The 23,510-nt window shown below is 35.3% G+C and overlaps 1 protein-coding gene and 1 long non-coding RNA gene across 2 annotated transcripts in view; one reads left to right on the top strand and one right to left on the bottom strand.

The window, feature by feature from the left end:
• The window catches only part of LOC110030555, a 17,752-nt gene extending 10,089 nt beyond the window's left edge, over positions 1–7,663 (bottom strand). Inside the window, exon 1 of the long non-coding RNA XR_002294665.1 lies at positions 7,387–7,663. This is a non-coding gene — a long non-coding RNA (uncharacterized LOC110030555). The remainder of the gene's footprint in view (positions 1–7,386) is intronic.
• A 9,194-nt stretch (positions 7,664–16,857) lies between these two features.
• LOC110030568 (protein GPR107-like) lies at positions 16,858–18,548 on the top strand. Its single transcript, XM_020733331.1, has one exon. It carries the CDS (start codon positions 17,051–17,053, stop codon positions 18,311–18,313), a length of 1,263 nt encoding a protein of 420 aa, XP_020588990.1. The 5' UTR covers positions 16,858–17,050; the 3' UTR covers positions 18,314–18,548.
• Positions 18,549–23,510: the final 4,962 nt, after the last annotated feature.

The raw sequence follows: 23,510 nt of genomic DNA, 5'->3' as shown, positions 1-23,510 counted from the left end.
CGAAATTTAAGTGCCATTGATCTTGCTGGAGAGCACATTATAGTGTAAAATTGCGGACTTTGAGCTGTATTTGAATATGTAGGGGTAGGGTTCATCCGAAATTTTAATTGGCTTTTTTAATTTGATCCGATCTCAATCCCATTGAAAATTGGATTCAATTTTCAAAAGGTTAGTGATCTTTGAGCTGCATTTACTGCCCTATGCAGGGGGGGTGAAGAGTAGAGTGGAGGCAAAGGTGTGAAAGAAGCTCCCAAAGTAAGTTTTTTCATAGTTTTGATATTGGAGAGGGGCTAATGTTGGAGGCTGGAAGCAGCTAAAATTTGTCGATGAGGGACGATGAACAATCGCCATGGAGGGGAGGGGCTGCTGCTAGAGCGAGCGAGGGCTAGAACCGTTTTAACTCTTAATACTTAATGGAGGACAACTTTACTCGCTCTTAAATTCTTATGTATTTACATATCTAACATTTAAATTTTATTTTCTTTTTATATTTAGATCATTCAAAATTTTCATTTCATATAAACATAAGTGAAGCGCGCTTTTTCCTTTTTAAAGCATAGATAAAATGTTATGAGATGTAGAAATCAAAACTTTGATAATAATTATATAAATACATAAGAATTGTGTGGTGTGTGCATAATTTTCTTAATTTTTATATCACAATTTAGTTAAAAACTATCAACATTTTAAATTAAAACTATGTTATTGAAAATTTTATATAGATTTATTGAAAATGAAAAAAAAAATCATAATATATTTTTACAAATTTATGTTAATATACATTATGAAAAACAAAGAACTTTATTTTAATTAAAATGTACTTCCATTTAACTATTAGGGGCTTTAACATACATAGCAAACAACTCATATAGCTCCCACCTAAACTTTCATATTTACACACATAACACTCAAATATTTAATTTTACATAAAAAAAAAAATAACACTAATACTATTTTTTATAAGCAATATTATCTCCTTCCAAATTCAATCTCATAGAATCATTCAGACAGAAACCCAACCCCAATCGTACACTGTGTCATCTTATTGATTTGACTGCAACACTTCTCCATCTCTAGCCCAGTATTACCCTATGTACTTCATCTGTAAAGCACGTGAGCAACCTCAACTTAATCAAAATCTTGGTGGACAACATTGTAGCTGCTAGTGCTCAACTGGACAAAGAGGACATCATGCTTCATATATTAAATGGTCTAACAACCAACCATGAAGCATTCAAGATTGCAGTCAGGACCTAGCTCACCCCAATCCACCTGAATGATTTCTATTCCTTGCTTCACAGTGAAGAGATGAATATAAAAACTGAAGCTACCAAACAAAACCACTTCGTGGCTCTAGCATCAACTAGACATAGAGGATAACAACCACACTCAAAATCTTACAATCGTAACCTCAACATATCGAATAAAACCTTCACCGACAATCGAAAACCAAGATCCTCCATCACCCGTCAGATTTGTCTAAAATCAGGACCCTCACCTGCAAATTGTTGGCATTATACGAATTTTCACTATAAGCCATCAACACTAACACTCACATCCGTAACACAGGATTGGATCATGGACTTAGGAGCAACATCACATCTCACACATCACCTTGATAATCTACGAAACTCCACCTCCTACTTTGGGATAGATCATGTGCTTATAGGTAATGGTCATAATGGATAACCTGCTCTCATCACACACTATGACAATGAAATTCTCCTACACCAACTATTAAGGCCATCTATCCTCACTTCCATATCACAAAATAACAGCTAACATCTCAAAAAGTTGCCCAGAACTGAATACACAGTCATCCCCATCATTTTGTCACAATCCCTCTATTTATGATAAAAAAAACTATGCTTTATCGATTCTCATACTTGTTATAATTGGCTTTTATCCAATGCAAACAAAATTTGAAACTACCCAAATCTTCATTAAGTTTCATCAAATGATTCTTACACACTTCAATAAATTCATAAATCACCTCAGATCTGATTGAGGAAATGAATATCTCTCTCATCATATAAAGAACTATCTGAATGCTCATGGCATAATTCACCAACTAATTTGCCCACATACCTCAGAGCAAAAAGGTCTTGCTGAAAGAAAACACGCGACTCATATGCCCTTATACGCTCTTAACGAGTGTTCGTGCCTCTCACAGGTATAACGCTCGACAGACTTGCTCCATGACATTTTTGCTTCATGGTACCCCACGACACTAGTGTTTACACTCACACTAGTATATGACATTCTGCATGAACATGACGTGGATGTTTGAATTTGTTTGCGTCACTGCCCATACACACTCATTCCTGACATCCATGTATCCTATTCGGGTGTAGCTTGCACATCAAGCCTGTCGAGAGTGTAACTATCCCAGTGAGAATTACTTCACCTTCTCTTCTATGACACCACATCACACTGTTGTATGCCACCCTTCCAGGTCACTGCCATCACGACACACTCATTCATCCGGATCACAACCTCCACGACACACCCATTCTTTTGGGTCACTACCTCCACAACACACCCACCATTCTGGGTCACTGCCTCTATAGCACACCAACCCTCAGAGTCATTGCCTTCACGACAAGGTCACTGCCTCCACTACATACCCACTCTCGGGGTCACTGCCTCCACGACACACCCACTTCTCTGGGTCACTGACTCCACAACTCACCAATCCCGCTGGGTCACTTACTCCACGACACACTCACCCATTCGAGTCACTGCCTCCACGACACACCCACGCTCTGAGTCACCGCCCTCTCGGTAAACTTATCTTCGCTTGTGTCGTATGTTTTGCATGCACACTATCACACTGTCAGTGCATTTGTCATTGGTACACGCCACCGTATGCTAGTGGCGAATGTTTGTTATCTTGTGATAGCACCCTACACTATCATATTACATTAGATCATGTTGGATTTGCATGTGTATTTTTCAATCGTCTCTACGACGAAACTGGTTTTTTAGCTTAGTGACCCTCCACTGGTCACAACAAGGTTGTGAGTATAATCTACGAGGATGCCTCTAGGGGGGGTGGAGGGGAGCAATACTAGCTAACATGCCGTGATTGGAACATGCATGTCGTGTTAAGGTTCTAAGGGGCCTAATAGGTGTCACAATAGACTTAATTTAAAATAATAATAATAATTTTTAATTAAACGTAATATGTCATCTCGAAAGATGAGAATATCACTTAATAATAGATTCAATTATTCAAACTAAGAAATTTATGATATTTGTTTAGTTTACAAAAATACCAACAGATCGTTCCCCGATCTAATCAGAAGATTAAATGCGATTTAGATTATCTGGGTTATTAATTCTTCCATAGACGCAAACCCTATAGTTAATTATATCTCAAGCGAATGAAATCATTTAAAAAAACACTCGAATAAGATTGAAGTTTTGTCTCCAAGAATTCAATGTTTAGTTCCCACAATTGATTTTAGGAAAATCAACTGGGAAATGCTCAATGTAGAACAATTATTTTCGAAATTCAAAGAAACAAAAAGTAGGAGATGTCGAAGATACCGAGAAAACCTCAGTGACATCTTAAATTAACCTATGGTTTAACTTTACATCTTTGAAAGGGAAGTTATTCATTATTTTAATCATGCAATTTAATTAGAAATTTTGGTCTTACATTTGCATGACATACAATCATGCAAACCGCCTAAATATATATGAGGATTTATGTCGTATCGAACAACCTCGAGATCTTAAAAAGAGTTAGGGCTTATATTGCACGACATACAATCATGCGAAAGCCTAAAAGATAGTTTAAGGATTTAGACGAATTACCTCGAAGTCCTAAGACTTATGTTAATTAAGTATATGAAAAAAAAGATAAAATCATGCCTCAGAAGGCCTACCCTAGGTTTTTGTTGTCTGTTTGGTTGTTGTGAAATGGTTTTTTTATTATTGAAATGATTAAAAGGGAAATTTTATTTTATTTTGAGCGATGACGGTATAGTTTCGTCGTCCTTCACTTAGTTTAAAGAATCTGTTAAACTTCTTTAGACCAGAGAATTCTTATTAGTAACCATGGGCTACCTCATCCAAGAGATGCTCATAAATCCAAATGATAAATTATTATTATTATGTTATTATTGTTATATTTTAATCTGAATGTTTACCGACAATATTATACAACTTATTTGAGTTTCTTGAATTGATTTATCAAAGTTTTAAACACTTTGTGATGTATTTGATTGAATTTTTCTTTCTTTAATTAATGAGTTTCATTATGGAGGTTTTAAAATTTATTAAAATCATTTTGTCAAATGAATGTATTAGTCACATGTTATAAGATCTCAGCATAAACATATGTCTCATGTGTTCTATCCTAGGGTTTTCTTGTTTTATATGCTAGGAAATACAATCAGTAAAAGAAGAATAACAATAAAATATGTATAAATAAAGCATATACAGTCAAGTGTAGTAAACAAGAAAGTAGTAGACGTACCTGCCACCTTTGATGCAATTTCAAATAATCATTTTTTTAAGAATTATAGTATATGGTCTCATAATAATTAATTTATATATGCCAGCTTTGGAACATAAATGAAAGGATAAAAATTATCACATAAGGTTGCTAGAAGAAGCTAGGAGAACCTCCTCGGTTGCTCATTTAAACCGAAAAGAATGCTCGAGTAAGGGTCGCCACGAAGTGTGCCACCTCGAAGGAGGTCAATAAACTTCTTAAACAACCTTACATGTGAAGCAATAATAAGAGAATTTACCCATAATCCACTCAATTCTTCTGTGTTTATATATCTTACCCCTAAAGTTCAACTTTTACATATATGTCATCTTACCTATGCATGAAAATGTGTATTAAATTTTGTAAAAAGTGGTGATAGTGATATTTTTTATGTGATGTTAAAAATTTGAGTACTATTGTGTAAATATAAAAGTTTAGATGTGAGATATATAAATACGTAAGAATTGCATGTTGTGCATGTAAATGACCCAATTTTAAATTGTTTGGATACGGATGATTGATCTTTTGCAAGTAAGATGACTCTTGGTGGATTGCGGCGATGTCAGAAGTTATTCAAGAGATAGCAATGAATCTATAAGGAATGGCAGAGAGCAAATGAACAAACGTTATGGGATATACAAAAACAAGGAAGCTAATAAAATTGAAAAATGGAATAATGTTATAAATTTGATGATCTATGTGGTCGGCTAAATCTGAACGAGTAAATGAGACAAAACCTATATAAAAAGGAAAAAAAAGGATGCATACATTTCTATTTCTATTAAGTTAGATGCACTGACAACAAAGACATTAACATTTTGTTCAAAGAAGAAGATATTAAAATTTCAAATTTTATGGAAATGCTGCTATGAAAAATAAATAAAAATAAATTTAAGAAGTATACTTCGCAGAATGAATAGAATGGAATATAAACTATAAGAATTTGCTCAAAACAGCATAAGAAAGCAAGCTTTAAAAAAAATTGCATAGACCAAAGATTTTAGGTCAAACAAGACATTTATTAAGGAATAAAAAGTTAAAGATAATATTAGATTAACATATTTATTTCAACAATTTTCTTAAAATTAAGAAAATTTTAAATGATTGACAAAAGAACATCCAATGATATTTTATAAGATTTAAAGAAGATGCATTGGATCAAGCATATGCTTCATGAAGTTACGAAGGATAGTGATTGTAAAGAAAATTGTAATACTCACATAAATATCAGATTATCCACTTTTATAGTTCAAGGGTCGAGCGCATTTACATACATAACACATAATTCTGTATTCACATATCTGACATTGAAATTTTCATATATACAAAAGTATTAGGCTTATCTTTAACATCACGTTAAAAGCACTCATCTTTTCCCCTTTTTTTTTAGACTGAAATTCATCTTTACATGCATAAATTTATCATACCAAGGTGCAGAAGTGTAAAAACGTTGCAATCAAGGAAATCCATAAACATATATTTCAGTTAAGTGCTTATATGTGAATATATTCAAGAATTTAACAATAGTAAATATCTTAAAGTTAAGTATTATACATTTAAACATATAAGTATTGAATGGTATGTAGTAAATATCTTTCTGAACTAAATTGCTACAAAGTTTCTTTATCAGACTTAGAAAAATTTAAATAGAATTTATTCATATGGCTTCTCCCATTTTTTTTATCAAAGGATTCAACTTCAAAACTTATTATAGATCCAATATAAAAGTATGAACTAAATCATAAAATGAAGTTTGCTACACTAATCTGAGGAAACTGAAGCATGTTCCTAGTCTATAAAACTTTCTCAAATGGTCATTGATTTTCACATAAACCCAAGATATAATTCATAAAGCATTTCAACAGCAACTCAAAACAATTTATCTTTTTTTTTTTCATGAATCCCATCAAGACCATTCAAATCCCACACAAGAAAAGAGATAAAATCATAACCTCGACTTATCGCTCACTTCAACATGCGCTTAGCCAAGTTTAAGAAAAAACAACGTTACGTTAAATGAATTATAAACACATGTGAATCATCAAATCATCATCCCTCAGCAATTCTTGCAAATTTCAGATATTTGAAATAGCATTTTAATTGCATCTCGGTCATAAATGACTAGAATCAAGAAGTGAGAACTCTCATAAACCTTTCCCAAAACCAGATTTATATGTTTTGGTATAATCATATAAATTACCAATAGGCGTTAAAGCATTTTTTTCAAACATATATATCATTTGAAACATATAATCTAAAGCATGCATCCCAACCCTATATTACTAAAACAGATATCCAAGATAATTAAACACAAATCCAGAAGTAAATAGAGGTTTCAGTTAAAGGAATAGTGAGATTATAAAATGATAGATAATCACGATGATTTTCTTTTATTCAAATATGAATCAAGAAAGATTAAGAATCTTCAGATTTAAAGACTGCTAGCGGATAATGAATGTTAGAGAAGATCATAAAAAAAATTAAAATTTCTGAAATAAAATCCATAAGCTTAGAAGTAAATAGAACCAAATTTCTGTTAGCTTAATTAAGAAAATCAATTCAAAATACATCACAGAGATGGATTAAGACATTCTTAAGAACAAAGATTTAGGGGAAAATTCACAAAGAGAAACAAAGTCTTGTATGCATGCGGCAATAAAGAAAGCAAAAGAAACCTATGCCCTCTAATCAATATTTCTTTATGAACAAACAGTTTTGACAGAGATATTTTCCTAGGTCCTTCTTTTTTTATGAATCCAGATGTAGAATAAAGAAACATTAAATCTGAAACTAAAGTATGCAATTCACACATTAAAGATGTATACAAGGAGAATGGTAGCAATGATATGCGATCAAATGATGAAATAGAAGTTTAGGTTTACCGGGTTTTGAGGTTTCTTGCGGTTTGATCGGAAAGGAAAGAGGGAAAACGAATGAACAGGTTTCAGAGAAGAAGTCGGGCGGGAGAAAAAAATATCGGGCCAAAAGAAATAAAATTGGGGGAGAAGCCTGGCAAGATTGATCGAGGGTCGGAGGTGAGCTGGGCGAGGTTTCATTGCAACACACTTCTTTTTTTTGTTATTTTTTTAGTGGGACTCACTCGAATTATTCATTTGTTTTAATTGAACATTGGACATAATTTTAAGTTCGGTGTTTGGACGCCGGTGTTCGGACATAATGAAAAGTGGAGGTCGGCCAGGGCTTGAGCGAGAGGGGATATTTATAGCCAAGAGAAGGTGGGTGTGGCTTGCCTTGGAAGCCACGGTCGGTGAAGTCTGCACCGACAGAATGTCGCGTGAGGGAGATGGGAAAGTTAGGGTATTGTGGGTTAGGGCACACAAGTGAGAGGGATAGATGTCTTAAGGGAGAGGGGGTCATGTGAGTTTTATAAAGGTTTATTATTATTATTATTTATCTAAAAGTCTCAATTTGCACATTACTCGTTTGTACGTGAAACTATAATAAAATGGGTATTCTCTCTTAAATTAATGTTCCAGACGAACTCGCGCAGTCCATTTTGTCATTCGGCGACGTCTGGGCAAATTCGTCGACGATCGGACCCATTTTAGCCAATTTCGCGTGCGGCGTGGCGAAAATTATTCTTCGACCTAATCAGAGTCGTCCGACAGACAAAATGCTGACCGATTTTCACCCAAGTGAAAGTCGAAATCTGGCATAACGATATTGGCAATGTGCCTCTCAACACAGACCAGAGAGTCTCAAAATTGTGTCATGTGGGCTTTACTTTTATTTAAATTTGACATTGATTTTGATTAGTGAATCTAGTGTGAATGTGATGTGAATTGTGATGTTTCAAAAAATTTAATTTACAAGTCCCAAAAAGTCTTCTTAGGGCTTCTTCAATCTTTATGAGAACTTAACTTAAGATTCAATGTGTTGGTCTCAATTGACTCAACCAAGAGTTGAGGATTCAAGACCATACACACGAGACTATAAGAAGTCAAGAAGTGGTTTGAATTTCTAAGTGATGTGGTTTCCAATACTTTTCATCTAGAAGAGTCAATAAAGAAGATCTATGGCTAGATCCCAGGCTCTAGAGAAGGCGAAAAAACTCTTAAAAATGAGTTCAACAATCAGCTTTGTAGTTGAACCTCCATTTTTCTTCCTTTCCAGCAGTATCCTTGCCACATCGGTAGGTATAATTCTCACATTTTAGAGTTCCACCTTATTGTCATAACATAGAGTTTCATTCCTTTGACCTTAGGGCTACTGAAGTCTCCGCAAACGACGCAATTCACAGATTGCTAACTGGGGATCTCTGGACATGTTGGGTAGACTATCTTCACTATCAGGTAGAATCGGGATACTAATATCTTGGGATGACAGGTCTATGGAACTCTGACATAACTACCTCTACCTGTTTAGGGATTAGCCTTCTCGCTCATTTGCCCTCTTCGTTGATGTCGTTTAGCGAGCCTCATTTAGCTGACAGGTCACTGCCCGTGTGGGTTATAAAGATTTGTCCTCTGCTCTTACAACCCAGTTCAACCTCGAAGCAGTTGGATGTTTCTTACCAGACGACTTAGTTATTTCATAAGCCCTAGTCACAGATGAATAATTTGTAAAGGCATGACACTCAAAAAGTAGATAGAAAGAATGCTAGCTTATGATTATTACGAAGGCTACGAAGAGTACAATGTAAATGCTTAAATGATTAGTGTACGGATGGGATGCTTGTGGAAATGATTGATTGTTTCTAGGCTAAGGGTTGGCCAATCATGCAATGCTAATGTTGTGGAATTCTTTGAAAAGAGAGTAGTGCAAGGGAGTTGGAGATGTCGGGAGTGGATGAATATACTAGTAGAGTCCACATATGTGTGGACCTTCAAGAAGTGTGTGATGTGTCTTGATATCCTTAATTTTGTAGCCAATTGATGTAAAGGTGAAAAAATAAGAATTTACTTTGGTTAGTTTGCAAACTAAGATAAGATTATAGACTAAGTTAGGAATGTGATGAAGATGAGATAGTCTTAACTTCTGGAATGGTGTAGGTAGTAATCTTTGGCCAATGTGAGCAATGGAAAGCTGTTTTCCATTTCCCATTGTAATATTGTTGTTTCTACAATATGCTTAAGCGTTGAGATCTATTGTAGATCAAATTTGAAATGCTTAGTGACTCTGAAGTTCAGGTACCACTTATTTGTTGGAGGATTTATTTGGCAGTGACAAGATCTGAGGGTTGTTGATAAGATTTGTCTTGTCTATACCAACAGTTAGAGATGAAATGCCCTGATTTAGTGCATATATGACATATACTGAAATGTTTTTTGGGGTTGTTTGAGTTGAAGTTGATCTAATTTATATTGGGCGATGGAATTTTGTTTTATTTAAGGAGAAATTTATTTCTTCTGTCTCTTCCTCTTCCACAATTTATTGTGAGGGTTATCCGTTGAGATAGTTCTTTGGATGATTTTTGCGTCAGAGTGAGCTCTTCACTACATAATAATGTATATAGGTCGTATAGAGAGATTGGTTGAAGGTTCGTCCAAATTGCAGTCTTGAATGCATGATAGATAGGTGGGAAACGATTTAGGATATAAAAATAATGTCTTCTAGATCTAGAGGGGTGCCACAGTTGCAGTAATGTCACTTTGGTTTTGATATCTGAAAGTTACTTGTTCATAATTTTGCCCTACATATTCAGATTGTATAGCTTTTTTTTCAACTGAATAATTCTTGATTTGTTGGAGGATTGTAACTTCCATTCCATAGTTGTCCAAATCTTATGGCATGTGTCAAGCGGTAAAGCATGAGGAAGAATTGGGTGGGTGGGGTGGAAAACACATATAATGTTGTTGTTAAATTTTGATATATTTGTAAGAATTTTGTTTAATCGGCATTAGGGCTGAGATTTCTAGTGGAATTGGTGGTGTGACATGCCAAAGAATTGCAGAACCCATCTAGAAAGCCATCGTAGTCATTTGCTCGAAATAGCTTGGTAACATGGGCTTTCTAGGTCATGTGAGTGAGCTGGATGGAGATAAAGCTCTGAATGTTCGTCATGATAAATTTTAGCTTGGTCGGGATTAGGTTGTTGACAGGAAGAGAGTTCGTCGGCAAGATGTTTGCACCAGAAAAGGCATTGAAGGAGCTTATGATGTTGAAAGAAAGGTTGTCATTGGGCTGATAATGCTCTAATACCATGAAAAATTTACAGACTAATGAAGAACAAAGAATGTGAAGTAGGTAGAAAAAGGTACCGAAGTTTTTTTAGGTAATACCCTTTAATGGAATCCTGTTCAATTACAAATTATACGAAACAATGATGTATATGAAGTAGTAGTTGGTTGAAGTGTTTATGTAATGTAAGGGTGAGATTGAGTTGGTTGTTGATCGACAATCCGGATAAGGCTTGGTACAGAGGTGGAGAAGCAACACCACTTTTTTGGTTATGAGCTGATTGTGCTTGTTTTGTTTGTCGTAACACACGCTTCCCAAAAAGTGCACATTGGATAGTAAATTAAGAATTTATTCGTTTCTTGTAGCATAGATATTTAATTGATTACTAATTTTCTCCTCATTTTGCAAGTCTCCCCTTCAAGAACCGAGATAATTGAGTAACAAAATGAATACACTTAATGTGACTTTTGAGTTTACCTATCAAGTCAACCTTCCAAGTTAACAGGGTGACGAGTGCCGACTTTTCGAGTATGCGGTTCGAGTTATCAATCTTCATTGCTACTCTTAAAACCCCTAATCCTTCTAAAATTGTGAAATCTTAAAAGCTCTCAAAATCACTCTCTCAGGGGACTTCTTTTTTTTTCCCCCTCCAAGCAAGCTGCAGGATTCAGACATAACTCACAATCACACATGAATTCATTTGTGTTTGATATTTAAAATAAAGTGCCACTCGAACATTTTATATCACATAACAAAAACCATAAATTCAACTTCAAAAAAGTGAAATACACATTTTCATACATAGACAAGGTGATATGTCTGTTAAAAGTGAAGTTCAGGTGTTCGGTACACGGATTCATAAGAATTGATTCGTATGTAAATCTTCCTTAAAATAAGTATAATTATTTTATTTTTCCATCTCATTTTTGTTAGCATTGGAGGAAGTTGCTACTTATTTAAGTTGTGTCGTTCGCACAACTTAATGGTCAATGGTCCCATTAACATAATGCACACAAAAATGTTGTACAAATTTTTTGATAAAAATACAGTATATAAAAAGTTTGCACCAACCAGGTGATGCTGTGTAGATTAGATGTCATAATCTATAACTAATAGAAAGACTAGGATGGGTGAACTGCCGCCCTAAATTGTAGATTAAAACTTAAATAATTATTTCCACATTTAAAAGGTATTTTTTTATTATTAATATTTGTTACTTTCATGCAAGTGAACGTGCCCTTAAATGAACCACTCAAACTAAAATTTATATAGCTTTGAGATCATATTTGAGTTTAGGTGTTATAAATATAAATATGAAAGTTTATGTGTTGGATATTTTAAATATCAAGGAATTGTGGGTATGTACGTAAATTTTCCAAAAATCTATTAAGCGCAAAACTTGATCCCTAATATTTAATTAAAGAAGAAAATATTGCATCCGAAGTTCGGATGTAGTTATGCATCGGGACTCCAATAAAATTGAGCCATTTGAAAAGTGTCAGGACTCACTGTTTAATATTAAGAAAAGTGAAGTAAACAAATATTTAGCGTGTGAATTGGCACGAAACTTGATCATTAATTGAGAAAGAATACATAGTACTGTTCAAAATCAAACGTAATGTTCAGAATCTGACAAGCTATTTCTTTTTTTTTTTTTTGGGGCTAGGGATTTTCTTGCGCTCTCAGGCCAGGGGTTTTCTTGCAGTTCTCTGGCTAAGGTTTTCATGATACCCCTCTGTGATTTCTAAACAACACGACAAAAGAGCGATATTGGAAATGAAATCTAAAAATAATAGTGACAAGATTGAAATGGAAACACACTAGATAAATGATATTTAAAGCATATTTAAATCTCATTCAAATCTCATTTAAATAACTTTTGATCAATGCTCAAACCAAACTCAAAACTTGGTTGAATCAAGCTTATACAAGTTTGAATAAGTTCTCCACTTTTATAAAATTGATTTATTTGAATTTGTTTAAAGTTAGATTTTCACTCTAATCATTTTTGTAAAGACACATTATAGTGTTCAAATGACATATAGAGCAATGACTATAATTGATAAAATTGTAAGCAATAAAATATTTTTTATCATCTTAAGAAGGCTAAATAAATTCTAATTTCAATAAAAAAGTATATGCAAGTTTAAAGATTCTGCAACTTTCATGATACAAGAATAAATGTTTGCAATTCATAATTATAAAAAATTTGTATTATACTAAATTTTTTGAATACAAAGGGACTCACTTCATTATTATTAAGTGCCCTGTTTTGTTGTATGTGTGTGGTTTTCCTTTGTTATGTCAAATTTATAATATATCATGTTATGTTTTGATTATATTTTATGTTATCAAAGTTATATTTTGTTACATTATAATTATTGTAATTAGGGCTGTCAAAAAAGCTCGTTGTTCACGAACAGTTCACGTTCGGTTCGTCAATGAGTTCGTGTTAGATTCGTTCGATAAGTAAACGACAGTAGTGCGTGCGTTCGTGACCGAATCGTTATTGTTCGAAATATAAAATAATTTAAAATAATTATATATAAAAAATTATCACATTTTAAAAAATTAAATTATATAAATTATAATATATAATAAAATAATAATAATAATATATTAATATACTATATCATTAATATATTAATATAGATAGTGTATATTTATATAATATAAGTTATATAATTAATATAATATATTATTTATATATATTAATATTAGAAATGTCAAACTGACTCGTCGTTCGCGAACAGCTCGTGTTCGGTTCGTTCGTTAAGAAATGAACACGAACAATGACTTCACGAACAATTTCGAACACGAGCTTATTTCAAACAAACCAAATTTCAAATGAACCGAACACAAACACAAGCTCTGTTCGTTCGTGTTCGGTTCGTTTACACCCCTAATTGAAATTACATTTTAATGTATTATAGTATGCTATTATAGCTTATTTGAAACATGTTCAAGCCATTCTCAGATAAAGTTCAAACATAATTTGAATAATGTTTGAATAGGGTTTAAACAATATTCAAATTGTGATCAAATTATTTTATATGATTTGATTAATGGCCTCTAGATTGAATTCTTATCTAGTTCCACAAAAATAATAGAGCATTATAATATAAAAAAGACCTAAATAGCATTCATGAACACTTAAATGCACCAATGAATAATATACTTTGTCAAACTACATGAACTAAGAAGACATACATATATTAATAGAGACTGATAATAATGTATATAGATACTTAAATACATCATATCAATAGCAACTTTAAATATTGTTATGAACTTAAAAATTCATTCTCTTACGTTAAAATAAAACATCATATAAAATTATAATTATGAGAACCCGTACTCTCACCTATCAAGGTATTATCCGCTTTACGGTTTTGCCCTGTTGGTGTAACTTCCCAGCAGGACACAATTCTAGGAGTGTTCCATTACGAGTACGTTTAACTTTGAAGTTTCTATTGAAATTCTACCATTACATCAAAGGATGCCTCAATGTTAGAGAGGTCGGCTCCAGTCTACTTCTAAGGTTTCACAAGAATGATGGGAAAGTTTGAATTATAGTATAGATTAAGTAATCCTACAACCTATCAAATGAATATTATCTATTGATTTTTTCTCCCGGTTATATAAATGTTATTGCTTCTCGATTAGTCTTCTCTAACATTAATCAGATTACATGAGAATGTTTATGTATACACAATATAATTTTATAACTACATTGAAAGTTTTATAGTAAAAAAAGAGAGCACTAATCTTTATTTTACTGAGCTCAAAATGAAGAGAAAATATTGCATCAGGACTCCGCACCTAGAGTTACGTGCGGAGTCCAATGAAATCACATCACGTTGCGGCGACAGAAAAATAAAATAAAATCTGTCCGGTAACACAAGAGAATATTTATTTCATGTTATTCGGGTGTTATTGTGTGTTATTCAAATGTTATTGATGTGTTATTGTGTTATTATAACAACGAAAATATTCTCATAACAATAACACCTGAATAACATACAATAAAGTCTGAGTATATAATGCTCCATATAAAGTCAAACAATAACACCTGAATAACATACAATAACACATGAATATATAATGCGCCATATAAAGTCAAATAAAGTCAAACTAAAAAGATTTAATTGGGTAAAATATAATAAAGACATTTACACGAAGATCACATAACTCTTGTTAATATGCATGTTAAAAATCTAAGTTTTCATAAATATGTGCATCACTCAAATATTTAATATTACAGTAAACAAATATCATCACTGAGATACATTTCTTTTTGGAAAATTTACGTACATATCACTCTATTCCATGTATTTACATATCTAACACCTACTTATACATACATACCACCTTAACTATATATGAAAATGTGTATTTCAGTTTTTAGAAGTTAAAATTGTGTTTTTTATGTGATGTGAAGGAGTTGAGTGAAATAAATGTGAAAAGAAAAAAATAAGGTTTAGGTGTTGGATATGTAAATGCGTAAGAATTGAGTGGTATGCATGTAAATCCTTATTTTAATATGTAAATTTATAACAATAAAGTATTATTGATACCTCTGTGTAAAATCATATTGTTCTTCATGAATGTTGGCATATATTTTTGGCTGAAAGCTTCAAAAACAAATTTGGAAACACCTGTACTTCGATTTATGATCAAGCAAAGGGTCTCAGTGAGACGAACCATATGACATCAAAAATGATCTGACTGGAATCCAAGTGGGTCAAGATCATGTACTTAATTCATAGTTGGAAACTTTGAAATATATTTGTGTGGACCAATTAATCTCCAGAATTGACAAATTAATTAATCAAATTTAGCCTCTCGACGAGTCAAATTCAACGAGCATAAAATCACTTGTCTAACATTATTAAAGCGCTTAAATGCTCATAAAACTCCATTTGATCACAATGATCAGTTTGAGTCATTTGGTTCTAAATTCATATGGTATTTACAAAGGATATCACCAGTAAATCTGTAATAGACTCCCTTCTCTTTTCATGGAATGGGACTCGGACCAAGAGGAGAAAGCTGAAAGAGCTGCAAACTCTCAAGGCTTCTTGAGCTCCACCGTCACCAGATTGATGTTGATTGGCCGCTGACTAACCACCGCTATTTTCTTTGTTGCAAAACCCCACTGTTAGCTATCGTAGTTGCTGCCAGACCACTGTTGCCCAATAATCGTTGTCAAACCATTGTTGTTTGGCAACAGCTGCCACTAGAGCATCACTGTTCTGCAATTGTCGTCAAGTCGCCGCCACTGTTGGACTACAGTTGCTTGGCCACCAACATCTGGTTGTACTCGCCGCCTTATTACATTCGCAACCATTATACCACCACTGTCTTGCAGCCATAGTCGTCACTGTCCGACCACTGTCATTAAGTTGTCGGACTACCAACATTTGGTTTTCGCCACCACTAGACCGATGTCAGACCATCATTGTTTAGCCACTGCGATTTGGGCATCGTCACCACCGTCTAGTTGTCCCCATCTCCAGACTACCACCGCCTTTTGCCATCGAGCCATCAGACCACCGTCATTTGGTCGTCACCACCACTATACTAAGGTTGTCTAGCCTTCATCTTTGCTACTGCTGGACCACTACTGCTGTTGATGTTGCTGACATCAAAATTTCTGACATCAGACCTCTAATGCCAGTCTACTTTCATAATAGTCCTCAGTTTATTTCACCACTTCCTTAGCAGAAGTCACTTCGATAACCTCCGGTCATGGAATATTACATTCAACTAATCAAGAGTCAGTAAAATCATATAACCTACATCGACATAATTAACTATTTTAATTGGACTAGGGTCTATTGTTTTTAACTTTTCAGACTTTTCACGTAAAAACTTCTGCATTTTTTATGTAATTTTTTTTTACATTATGTGAATTTTTTTGTACAGTATATGTGCCGGATCTTTGTAGAAAACTAATTATTAATATAATTTTTCGAGTTTTCCACTTAAGACATTCATATATCATTTATCGGCACTCAATAGTTATTAATATAAATATATAAATTTTTATAAATTTTAGAGATGTAATTTATAAAAAAGTGATATATGCATATATATATATATATATATATATATATACATGCACACACACATACATACATAGTATATATACATATTCTAACATTTTTACGAAACTATCTCAGTCAAACCTTCTTTTCTTTTGTCATTTTCAACCGCCTTAATGCCATAATTTTTCCTTTTCCATTCCCTTATTTTGGTCATAGCGATTTGTGCACAAGTTTGAAGAGCCCTCCTTTCCTTGCCGACGATTAACGCTTTGAGAACGCGTACTCCGGCGAAGTCCCTCCTCCGGCGAAGAAGTAAGAGAGAGAGAAAGGGAGAGATCAGATCTCGTTGTTTATAATGGAGATCTCAGGCTCTCTCCGCAGAAGGGCGGCCTTTCTTGTCTTGACGATTGCTGTAGCTGCGTTGCTGATCTCGCCGTCGGTGGCTGAGATCCGCCTGAACGAGATAAAAAACGACGCCCGGTCAATAATACCCTTCGACGAGTTCGGATTCACACGTACTGGCGTCCTCGAACTCAAAGTCTCCGGGATCTCTGTCTCCGATACAAATCCCGACCTCGATGTCTCGCAGCTAGGGTTTTTCCTAAGCACACACGATACCTGGATTCACGTTTTGCAGCAGATACAGGAGATGGATGTTACTTGTGCTCTCCAATCAACGCTCGTCAAACTCGTATACACCTTCGATCGTTTACCGGCAACTCAGATTCGCGTTTCTATGTCTGTTGAATCTGCTATGTACAACATCGAACCTGGTTCTGGGCGGCGCGTCTACCTGTCTGCCGGTTCTGCCATATTGCCTTTCGTCTACTTCCTTTTCTTCCTAGTCTATGGCAGCCTTGCGACGCTATGGGCTTCGGTTTTGTTTCGTAAGCGGCTGACTGCATGCCGGATCCACTACTTCATGCTCGCCGTTGTCATCCTCAAGGCGCTTAATCTTATATGCGAGGCTGAGGACAAGTCGTATATTGAGCGTACTGGCAATGCCCATGGATGGGACGTTCTCTTCTACATTTTTAGCTTCTTGAAGGGGATTTCCCTATTTACTTTGATTGTCCTGATTGGTACCGGTTGGTCCTTCCTTAAACCCTACCTTCAGGACAGGGAGAAGAAGGTGCTTATGGTTGTAATACCTCTCCAGCTCGTAGCAAATATAGCTCAGGTGGTGATCGATGAGTCCGGACCTTATGCCAGAGATTGGATTACATGGAAGCAAATCTTTCTTCTTGTGGATGTCATTTGCTGCTGTGCTGTTCTTTTCCCCATTGTCTGGTCGATTAAAAACCTTCGTGAGGCTGCAAGGACGGATGGAAAAGCTGCTGTTAATCTCATGAAGCTCACACTTTTCCGACAATACTACATTGTTGTAATTTGCTACATCTACTTTACTCGAGTTGTTGTGTACGCGTTGGTTACTATTACCTCTTATAGATATATTTGGACCAGTGTGGTAGCTGGGGAGCTGGCCACCCTTGCTTTCTATATCTTCACCGGATACAGGTTTAGGCCCGAGGTCCATAACCCGTACTTTGTGATTGATGACGATGAGGAGGAGGCAGCTGCAGAGGCTCTTAAGCTTGAGGACGAATTTGAATTATGATTATAGGTGTAGAGGGTTATTAGAAATTGTACTTTCTTGTTCCCCCATGAAAGATGACCTTTACAACCATCCCCATCATGGGGAGATTTCAGCGTCTTGTAGTCTTTGGTATATTATACTTGGATATTTTTATCACTCCTTTACCCATGTAGAAGGGGATTCTCGGTCATATCCCCATGTGTAACTTTCATTTGTTACCTTGTGTACATTTTATTAATCTTTTATCTTGGAAAGCTTGGGGCTTTATTGTCTATAACAGTTTCTGATTGGTTACAATTGCTGAATTTGGGTTTTCTCGAAAGATTTAATCATTAATTTTGGTGTTAACGCAAATCTCTCTGTTTTTGCATGCAAGTTTCTTTTCTTTTCATTCTTTGTTCTAACATATGTACAAAAACTTATCTCTATTGGTCTGTTATCTGTCGCCCTAATTGTTCTACAATATCGGTCACCTACTTTCAAATTCATCTGTATGATCTGTGTTCTGCTTCTGCATGTGACAGCATGCTATTTTTGCTTTGAAAACAAATAAAATCATGTTATGGAAATTACATGCCATGCAAATGGCTTGTTATGGATTCCCCATAAAATTCTAAAAATTCATTGTTATGACACATGCTTCACAATATTTCAGGACATTGCCATAATATGTTTTGAGTGGTTTTTAGGCGAGATTTTATTTTTACTTAAAGAATTACGTATTTAGATTTGAATTATGGAAAATTATGTGTATGGCTTGGCATAAGATTGTGCATTTCATTACAATACTAAACTCTGAATTTAAGCTAGTTCTGTTTTGGCTCTCATTTATCAGTTCCAATTTTAGGCTGGATGTTCCACTACTATTCTTTCAGTGAATAGCCAGATTGAAAGGGGAACTAAATTGGCCAAAATTAATTCCAGCTAAAGCTGGTCTTGATTTAAGGATATAGCGACATATATTTATCTTGGTGACAAATGGGAAAACCTTGAGGATTCCCTATATGAATTATGTTAGAATAAATTTAAAAACTATTGTATTAACTGATGTAATATAAATTCTTTATACGCAATCCCTATTTTAAAATCAATATAATAATTTGCAAATGCCTCCTGCTGTACTTCACAATTTCATTTCATCAACCCGTACTTGTATTTTTGCCACACATAAAAGTGCATTTATTATTAAGTTATGGGTACGCTAATCATGCAAGTGCAAATAACAAATCCAGAGTAAAGAAGTACAAATAAGTAAAGCTTTCATCAAACTAATGAAGGCGATGATTCAAAGTGTGTAAGTTGTAGATGATGTACAAATGATTGAAGTAATTCCATGATGAAGTAATGTTGTTGGAGGACCATGATGCAAATGGTTATTGAAGTAGTTTGGTTGATGGGTGGTAACAAAACTTCAATCATCAACAATTTTTTTACAAAAGTAATAGACTTTTGAATTTGTATGAGGATATGTGGCCTTTATTTAAAAAGCTGAACATACGATAGCTAGTAATTAGTTGTTATGAGTTGAAGGAAATATTTGATGAGATGGTCTGCCCATAAAATATTCGACAAAAATGTTGCAACAGCTTGTGTCTCAAAAAATAAATGGGCAAGACACCAAGGGCATGTTAAGAATTATTTTTTTAATGTTTTTATGGTTGGAAGAGCAGCCAGAAAATTGCAAGAACTATGGGGTGGTTTCTCCTTATTTTTCATAGAATTTACTTCAATAAAATATGGTATTAATAAATTGGAATAAAATTTGCAGCAAAAAAGCAATTTTATAAGAAATTTTTTTCTGATAAGTGTTAAGTAAAAAAGTAGAAAAAAAAACAATCTCCATTAAACAATGTTTTAAAATCTCGTTTTATTATTTTAACTATCTGTACACTAAAAAATGGTATGCATGAATCTTAAGACAATATAGCGGTTCATATCACAGATTTTCATAAATCTGATCGACTAAAGACCACCAGCCGACTAAAGAGCTACCGACCAACCAAAGGGCCACTCAAGCTGACCAGGGATAAGCATCCACGCCAACGATCGGTCAAAGGTTTAACACGCCCAACATTCCAAATCTCAAAACGAAGCTCTATTGATAGATCCTCAAAAGATCTCCAGAGATCACCACGGAACAATAACCAAACAAGTCGATTGGTCATTCTAAGGTCAACTGACCACTCTAAGGCCAACCATCTGGCACACTCAAAGTTGACCAGCTTCTCAGAGCGAAAGTGGGTCGATGTCTAGGTAATATAGCCTACCGACACTAGCTCGGTCAACAGACCCAAGGACCTCCAGAGCAGAAGACCCAGGCACACAAAAGTACAAATAATAAATTAAAGCGGTTATACATAATAAAAGGTGCTGCGTAAGCTGCAGCGTCTCTATTAAAGCAAGAGCAAGCATATAATATTACTTTTTGTCCCTTCATCACCTATAAATAGAAGGGCTATATCATGTGTTAGAGGCTTCTAGGCTTTTGGGTATTTGGCTTTTGTCTATAGACCCATCTTCCACAGGGAGAACTTTATTCCCTTCTCTCTTTTAATTGCCACTTGAAATATATAAAATAGCTCATAGAGCCCGGGCTGTACGGGGCAAGTCTATGTGCACTCTCTCATCTCTCCCTCTCTATCTCCCTCTCTACTTCTTTCTCATGGTTCATATCGCTCTGATCCTTGGGCATGCCTCACAGGACATTATCTAGATCCAACATTCTAAAAGCTGCAGTGAGCTACCAACAAGAAGGGAAGCGACATCGAGGAGAAAAAACATATCCGAGACATTTTCAACGAGGAGCATGTCAAGAAATTCATACAACATATCCAGAAACCAAAAACTCATTTTCATCATCTTCCAAGAGGCATTGGCTTGGAGGCAATATTCACACCCTTGAAACAATCGATCAGTTGTGAACGGTCAGGACACTCTCTCAGAAAAAGCCAATCAAAGATACATACACAACGTTAAGTCAATTCTGAACGGCTGGCAACTAGCTCAATGGACAAAGGGAGTTTTATTTAAAAACTTATCTTCCCCAAATTATACATAAATCCTTCTAATGTTTTTCCCATGTTCGATTGACACTTGAGGAACTCAAATCCAAATAGCAATGTCGACAGGAACCCCAAAGAGGTCCGATTGGCAAATATTCCACCAAACTCTCGCATCGTCAATCTTGGTCTCCAAACTTGGATCAGATAAGTTTTTGAACGTGGTTCCCTGCCCAGTACCAATAAACTTCACAAAGGGTACGGTGCAAATCACCCCAACTGCGAGTCTCATCGGTTACCCGACCAAAGTGTCAATCCAACCAAGCAATCGAGACCTGGAAAAGTATAAGAGGCGAGACAGACGTCGATATCATAAAAGCCGACAGTGATGCCATAGACGTACGATCAGTAGAAAATAATAATGACGATCGAAAACAACTTCATATACGTCTAATTGACATTCTATCATAAAACCTGGCCCTCAATGCCAAGCATAAAAAAACCCATCTCAAAGCTCAGCGTGGATAAAACCCTGAAGGTGGTTCCATGCTCTGCAGCTACAGGCTTCGCAAATGGTACGTCACCAATCACCCCAGCAACGAGTCTCATTGGTTAACCAACCTAGGCGTCAATCCGATCGAGTGTATGAGATAGGTAGTGTAAGACTTTTGCCGAGCTGTGACATATCAGAAACAACCATTGTTATTTCCAAAAATGCAAGTCATCAATCATTACCAACATTCATCACGAAGCAATTACTGCCAAAAAATAATGTGTTAAAGGTAAAATAAAAAAAATAGAAAAATATGTAAAACTGATTGAGAAGCTTCATTCATATCTAAATGTAACAGATGTTCAAGTTTCTTACAAAAGATTTCATTTACTCAAATATCTTTACAAAAGTTTTTTTAGAAAATTTGCCTAAGTATTAGGAGGTTGATTGGAGGACCCTTCATCGCCTCCGACATTTGAGTCATCCCACGAGGATCCCTTAGAGCTAGTATACAAAGCAGCAAACTCGTCTAAGTTTGAAAACTTCATATTAATAAGGCACAACCGAATGAACAAGTTGATCGCTGTGATGATGCCGACCCGAAGTTGCTCACTAAGGATATTTTCTGCCGCGGATTGGTTGGGAGAGCCTCGAAAAATTCCTCCTCGGGTTTTTGGTCTCAATATTTGACTTTTGTTCTTGGTTTTCTTGTTGGGCGATCGAAAAGAAAATCCAACAGGATAACAATCTACTCCTTCGCCATTTCTAGCCTTTGTTTGGCTATCACTGCTTGTTTCTCACCCTTGTTATTGAGCATGGTCGAGGTATCAATCCTTTCTGAGGCAATGGCCCATTTCATCTCCACTCGGTCAAGCGCCACCGACTAGAGGTAGAAAGCCTCCCATGCCTTGAGATGATGGCGACCGATCTTCTATTAGAGCTCAATAGCATATCACTTCAACAAATGTAGATGAGTAGACTTTGGCTGGCAGTGAATCATCATACCAATCCACCTCCCAATCGATTGCAGTGTACCAACTGTCAAAAGAATTCCAAATCTTTGCCCCCTTAATATCAAAGGAAATCTAGCCAACAAGGGAACCCTTCCTCCTTTTTCGATAGGAGGGAGGAGGTGGAGTCATCTCAGGAACTCATTCATTCCCTTCCCTATGACGCACCTTCTGAGATGCCGCCTCTGGGTTATTCCTTAGAGGACTCTTCCTCAGCCTTGCTCTCTTTAGAGCAACTGAATGGCTCTCCAGATTCTCATGGACTAGTGTGCAGGAAGTAGTTGCACCCAACATATATTTTTTAAACTAAACCAAAGGTCTACCTTCTATGATTGTTAGCTCATTAGTGAAAATTTGACGGATTACCACTGTAGTTTCAAAAATATAAAAAAAATTCCTAACCTAAAGAGCCGACTAAATCATCGCGAGCCTTGATAGACCTTCTTTCATGTGTTGATTTTTTGGGTAGGAGCAATCTTTGCCCAGACCTTATCTTTGGCCTTCTTCCAAGCAGTTCAAGCAACTATTGCCACCTCTCGTTCTGCCTCTTCCACGTCAGAGGTAGCTGACAAATCCAACATCATTCAAGAAAACACTTCAAAGAACATGTCCTTATTGACGATTATCAATCCTTTCTTCCTCTTGAAGCATCCCGAATCGACACAGTTTGGATGCCTCAATTCGCAGAGAACGAGGCGATGAAGAACACATGAAAA

This window comes from Phalaenopsis equestris, unplaced genomic scaffold, assembly GCF_001263595.1.
Source record: "Phalaenopsis equestris unplaced genomic scaffold, ASM126359v1 Scaffold000740, whole genome shotgun sequence".
Classification (NCBI taxonomy): Eukaryota; Viridiplantae; Streptophyta; class Magnoliopsida; order Asparagales; family Orchidaceae; genus Phalaenopsis; species Phalaenopsis equestris.
This window is presented reverse-complemented; position numbering and strand designations above follow the sequence as displayed.